This window comes from Salvelinus sp. IW2-2015, unplaced genomic scaffold (genome assembly GCF_002910315.2).
Source record: "Salvelinus sp. IW2-2015 unplaced genomic scaffold, ASM291031v2 Un_scaffold1855, whole genome shotgun sequence".
Lineage (NCBI taxonomy): Eukaryota > Metazoa > Chordata > Actinopteri > Salmoniformes > Salmonidae > Salvelinus > Salvelinus sp. IW2-2015.
This window is the reverse complement of record NW_019943220.1, coordinates 121,268-127,620: the sequence shown is the minus strand read 5'-3', so window position 1 is coordinate 127,620 and position 6,353 is coordinate 121,268. Positions and strand designations below refer to the sequence as shown.

At 46.3% G+C, this 6,353-nt stretch overlaps 1 protein-coding gene across 1 annotated transcript in view; it reads left to right on the top strand.

Moving 5' to 3' along the window:
• The window catches only part of LOC112072208 (vasoactive intestinal polypeptide receptor), a 49,339-nt gene that overhangs the window by 1,880 nt on the left and 41,106 nt on the right, over positions 1-6,353 (top strand). Inside the window, exons 2-3 of the mRNA XM_024139623.2 lie at positions 600-746; positions 1,504-1,601. Coding sequence (XP_023995391.2) covers positions 600-746; positions 1,504-1,601 — 245 coding nt within the window. The remainder of the gene's footprint in view (positions 1-599; positions 747-1,503; positions 1,602-6,353) is intronic.

Below are 6,353 nucleotides of genomic sequence, written 5' to 3'. Positions count from 1 at the left end.
CCATCAATGGATTACAGTAACAACATTGGTAACCTCAAAACTGTTTTGTTTACGGTAACATACTGGCAGTCGGTTAACTGTAAAACAATTGTAATCATTATCAAAGTTCCCCGCACGCTGTAATGCAGGTAGATTGTTTAACAATTGTTTTTCATATCTGMGTTTTGATTTGATTAATTCATCTTATGCTACACAAAGATAAACAACAMAACTAGCTATGGTTGCAGAAATCCCAGTTTGATGATTCTTCCAGGACTTCTGAAAGTTTRGGTAAAGTTAACAGTAAGTTTGCAGCCCTACTTGCAGGCATGATGTGGCCTGTAAATCCTGAGTTTCAGACAACTGTATAAGAGTGAAACTATAAGGCCTTATGAAATAAATTACAGTAACAGTATTGAATACCGTAAAATATGGTACGTAACATACTGTTCCTTTTTTACAGTAACTTACAGGTAACTGGCTGCCAGTAAGTAACTGTAAAAACAAGTACAGTGTAGGTAACCTGTTATAACTGTCCGCTCTGTCGTGTAGGTAACCTATTACACCTGTCCCCTCTGTTGTCTAGGTAACCTGTTACACCTGTCCTCTTTGTCGTCTAGGTAACCTGTTACACCTGTCCTCTCTGTCATCTAGGTAACCTGTCGAAGACCTGCACCAGTGATGGCTGGTCTGAGGTTAGCCCTGCTTCCTATGCACTGAATTGTGGGTACAACGCCAACGTCACCAAAGTTGATGATGATGACACGGTAGGTGTCGGTATGGCAACCAGTGTCTTTTTACAGATCCATCAATACATTTCTAATCATTATTGACCAACGCTCATAAATCAGTGACCTTTGTATTTGCGTAACGGTGATAACAAGACAATGGCTTTTTACTTTACGATAAAGAAGTTCTTTAGGTCCCCGAGCTAATGCCCAGGCTTCAGCTCAGCGGGCTAAAATGGTCTGGTGGTGCACAGACAGCCTGGATTCAAACTGAGTCGGCCACATAGAGCTACAATACCAACAGACTTCCATGTTGCTCCCTGGAGTAAAGGAGCACGAATGAAGGCTACATTTGGAATGGCACTCAATTGATTCTTGAAGAATATAACTTGATTCTTGAAGAATAAAACTTGATTCTTGAAGAATAAAACTTGATTCTTGAAGAATAAAACTTGATTCTTGAAGAATAAAACTTGATTCTTGAAGAATATAACTTGATTCTTGAAGAATATGAGCTTAGTTCAACTGTCGTACCCCATCAGAACCTAAAATATAAACTTGATTAAAAAATATATAATTTTGTACTGTATATCATGGAATGTCAGTCTTTGCTTCCATAGCTCTGTCTATGAATTTGAAAGTGGTTACATTTCTCCATGCCCATCTTTCAGCTTTTTACCAAAACAGAGGTGGGTTGACCTCTTTTGTTATTGTTTTTAATTTTGGGATTTTAGCTTTGAACGTGAGGTGTGAGCACTAACGTGTTTTAATGTGTCTACTTGTACGTTTCTCTCAGGAGGAGTTCTACTGGGCAGTGAAAGTAGGCTACACTATTGGACACAGTCTCTCTCTCATCTCCCTCACCATCGCCATCGTCCTACTCTGCACTTTTAGGTAGGATTCTTTACTGTGCATACATCACCAGCTGCTCGATAGCTTATCTAGAACAGCGTGGGAGTGTTTACAAATGGAACAGCAAAGACTCTAAGGATGTTTTTCCTCTGCATATTTTAGGCACGGTTGTTTGCGATTTAAGACTAATGTTTTTCTTTTAAAACCTGTACTATTTAAAATAAAAATATATATACTGTAGTATTGCCTATGAATGTGTTGTCAATACCTTTTGTAGGATTCTTCCTTTAAAAAAAGTATCTGAAATAACCTAACGCGTAGTGTGAGACGAACATGAATTTCTCTGGCCATACTGTTGCAGTCATGACGCAAGTGGCGCTGTGCTGTAAATCTCCCTCATAGTTTCTTTAGTTTCGTGGCTCTATGCTGTCAATCCTCCCTCATGTTTCTAGTTAGTTGCGGCTATGCTGTCAAATCCTTCCTCATGTTTCTAGGTTTAGTTGGGCGGCTGTCTGTCAAATCCTCCTGCATGTTTTCTAGTTTAGTGGCGCTGTGCTGTCAATCTCCCTCATGTTTCTAGTTTAGTGGTGCTATGGGCTGTCCCCCCCCCCCCCCCCCCCCCCCCCCCCCCCCCCCCCCCCCCCCCCCCCCCCCCCCCCCCCCCCCCCCCCCCCCCCCCCCCCCCCCCCCCCCCCCCCCCCCCCCCACCCCCCCCCCCCCCCCCCCCCCCCCCCCCCCCCCCCCCCCCCCCCCCCCCCCCCCCCCCCCCCCGCCCCCCCCCCCCCCCCCACCCCCCCCCCCCCCCCCCCCCCCCCCCCCCCCCCCCCCCCCCCCCCCCCCCCCCCCCCCCCCCCCCCCCCCCCCCCCCCCACCCCCCCCCCCCCCCCCCCCCCCCCCCCCACCCCCCCCCCCCCGCCCTCCCCCCCCCCCCCCCCCCCCCTCCCCACCCCCCCCCCCCCCCCCCCCCCCCCCCCCCCCCCCCCCCCCCCCCCCCCCCCCCCCCCCCCCCCCCCCCCCCCCCCCCCCCAAATCTCCCTAATTCTTTAGTGCTTATCTGGCAAGATCTCCTCATGTTAGGTAGCTATGCGTCAAATCCTCCCTCTGTTTCTAAGTTTAGTGGTGCTGTGCCTGTCAATCCTCCCTCATGGTTTCTAGTTAGTGTGGCGCGTGCTTGTCAAATCCTCCCTCAATGTTTCTAGTTAGTGACGCTATGCTGTCAATCCTCCCTCATGTTTCTAGTTTAGTGGCGCTATGCTGTTAATCCTCCCACAATGGATTCTAGTTAGTGTCACTATGGCTGTCAAATCCTCCCTCATGTTTCTAGTTTAGTGGCGCTATGCGCTGTTAAATCCTCCCACATGATTCTAGTTTTAGTGTCACTATGCTGTCAAATCCTCCTCATGTTTCTAGTTTAGTGGTGCTATGTGTCAATGCTCCTCATGTTTCTAGTTTATGGCGCTATGCTGTCAAATCTTCCCATGTTTCTAGTTTAGTGCGCTGGTGCTGTCAAATCCTCCCTCATGTTTCTAGTTTAGTGGCTCTATGCTGTCAAATCCTCCTCATGTTTCTAGTTTAGTGGTCCTATGCTGTCAAATCTTCCCACATGTTTCTAGTTTAGTGGCTCTATGCTGTCAAATCCTCCATGTTTTCTAGTTTAGTGGCGCTATGCTGTTAAATCCTCCCTCATGTTTCTAGTTTAGTGGCGCTGTGCTGTCAAATCTCCCTTCATGTTTCTAGTTTAGTGGCTCTATGCTGTCAAATCCTCCCTATGTTTCTAGTTAGTGGCTCTATGCTGTCAAATCCCTCCCATGTTTTAGTTTAGTGGGGCTATGCTGTCAAATCCTCCCTCATGTTTCTAGTTTAGTCGGCGCTATGCTGTCAAATCCTCCTCATGTTTTCTAGTTTAGTGGTGCTATGCTGTCAAATCCTCCCTCATGTTTTCTAGTTTAGTGGTGCTATGCTGTCAAATCCTCCCTCATGTTTCTAGTTTGTGGCGCTGTGCTGTTAAAATCCTCCCTCATGTTTCTAGTTTAGTGGCGCTATGCTGTCAAATCCTCCTCATGTTTCTAGTTTAGTGCGCTATGCTGTCAAATCCCTCCCACGTGTTTCTAGGTTAGTGGCGTATGCTGTCAAATCCTCCTCATGTTTCTAGTTTTAGTGGCGCTATGCTGTCAAATCCTCCCTCATGTTTCTAGTTTAGTGGCGCTATGCTGTCAAATCCTCGCACATGTTTCTAGTTTAGTGGCGCTATGCTGTCAAATCCTCCTCATGTTTCTAGTTTAGTGGCGCTATGCTGTCAAATCCTCCTCATGTTTCTAGTTTAGTGGTGCTATGCTGTCAAATCCTCCCATGTTCTAGGTTAGTGGCGCTATGCTGTCAAATCCTCCCTCATGTTTCTAGTTTAGTGGGGCTGTGCTGTCAATCCTCCCTCATGTTTCTAGTTTAGTGGCGCTATGCTGTCAAATCCTCCCTCATGTTTCTAGTTTTAGTGGCGCTATGCTGTCAAATCCTCCCTCATGTTCTCTAGTTTAGTGTCGCTATGCTGTCAAATCCTCCTCATGTTTCTAGTTTAGTGGCGCTATGCTGTCAAAATCCTCCCTCATAGTTTCTAGTTTAGTGGCTCTATGCTGTCAAATCTGCCTCATGTTTCTAGTTTAGTGGCGCTATGCTGTCAAATCTCTCAATGTTTCTAGTTTAGTGCGCTATGCTGTCAAATCTCCCATGTTTCTAGTTTAGTGGCGCTATGGCTGTCAAATCCTCCTCATGTTTCTTAGTTTAGTGCGCTATGCTGTCAAATCCTCCCTCATGTTTCTAGTTTAGTGCCACGTATGCTGTCAAATCTCCCTCATGTTTCTAGTTTAGTGACGCTGTGCTGTCAAATCTCCCTCATGTTTCTAGTTTAGGTGGCGCTATGCTGTCAAATCCTCCCTCATGTTTCTAGTTTAGTGGGCTATGCTTGTCAAATCTCCTCATGTTTCTAGTTTAGTGGCGCTTGCTGTTAACATCCTCCTATGTTTCTAGTTTAGTGGCGCTATGGCTGTCAATCTCCCTCATAGTTTTCTTAGTTTAAATGGCGCTATGCTGTCAAATCTCCTCACGTGTTTCTAGGTTAGTGGCGCTATGCTGTAAATCCTCCCTCATGTTTCTAGTTTAGTGGCTGCTGATGCTGTCAAATCCTCCCTCATGTTTCTAGTTTAGTGGCGCTATGCTGTCAAATCCTCCCTCCATGTTTTAGTTAGTGTGCTCTGCTGTCAAATCCCTCCTCATGTTTTAGTTTAAGTGGCGCTATGCTGTCAAATCCTCTCATGTTTCTAGTTTAGTGTCACTATGCTGTCAAATCCTCCTCATGTTTCTAGTTTAGTGGCGCTATGGCTGTCAAATCCTCCTCATGTTCTCTAGTTTAGTGGCGCTATGCTGTCAAATCCTCCCTCATGTTTTGTTTAGTGCGCGTTGCTGTATCTCCCATGTTTTCTAGTTTAGTGGCGCTGTGCTGTCAATCCTCCTCATGTTTTCTAGTTTAGTGGCGCTATGGCTGTCAAATCCTCCCATGTTTCTAGTTTAGTGGCGCCTATGCTGTCAAATCCTCCCATGTCTTTCTAGTTTAGTGGCGCTATGCTGTCAAATCCTCCCCTCATGTTTCTAGTTTTAGTGGCGCTATGCTGTCAAATCCTCCCTCATGTTTCTAGTTTAGTGGCGCTATGCTTGTCAAATCCTCCCACTGTTTCTAGTTAGTGACGCTATGCTGTCAAATCCTCCACGTGTTTCTTAGGTAGTGACGCTATGCTGTCAAATCCTCCCATGTTTTCTAGTTTAGTGGCGCTGTGCTGTCAAATCCTCCTCATGTTTCTAGTTAGTGGCGCTATGCTGTCAAATCCTCCCTCATGTTTTGTTTAGTGGCGCTATGCTGTCAAATTTCCCTCATGTTTCTAGTTTAGTGACTGCTAATGCTGTCAAATCTCCCTCATGTTTCTAGTTTAGTGGCGCTGTGCTGTCAAATCCTCCCTCATGTTTTCTAGTTTAGTGCGCTATGCTGTCAAATCCTCCTCATGTTTCTAGTTTAGTGGGCTGTGCTGTCAAATCCTCCCTCAATGTTCTAGTTTAGTGGGCTGTGCTGTCAAATCCTCCCTCATGTTTCTGTTTAGTGGCGCTATGCTGTCAAATCTTCCCTCATGTTTCTAGTTTAGTGGCGCTATGCTGTCAAATCCTCCGCTCATGTTTCTAGTTTAGTGGCGCTTGCTGTCAAATCCTCCCTCATGTTTCTAGTTTAGTGGTGATGCCTGTCAAATCCTCCCAGTGTTTCTAGTTTAGTGGCGCTATGCTGGTCAATCCTCCTCATGTTTCTAGTTTAGTGGCGCTATGCTGTCAAATCCTCCCTCAGTTTCTAGTTTAGTGGGTGTGCGCTGTCAAATCCTCCCCTCATGTTTCTAGTTTAGTGGCGCTATGCTGTCAATCCTCCCTCATGTTTCTAGTTTAGTGGCGCTATGCTGTCAAATCCTCCTCATGTTTCTAGTTTAGTGGCCTATGCTGTCAAATCCTCCTCATGTTTCTAGTTTAGTGGTGCTATGCTGTCAAATCCTCCCCATGTTTCTAGTTTAGTGGCGCTGTGCTGTCAAATCCTCCCTCATGTTTCTAGTTTAGTGGCGCTGTGCTGTCAAATCCTCCCCCATGTTCTAGTTTAGTGGCGCTGTGCTGTCAAATCCTCCCTCATGTTTCTAGTTTAGTGGCGTGTGCTGTCAATCCTCCCTCATGTTTCTAGTTTAGTGGCGCTGTGCTGTTAAATCCTCGCTCATGTTT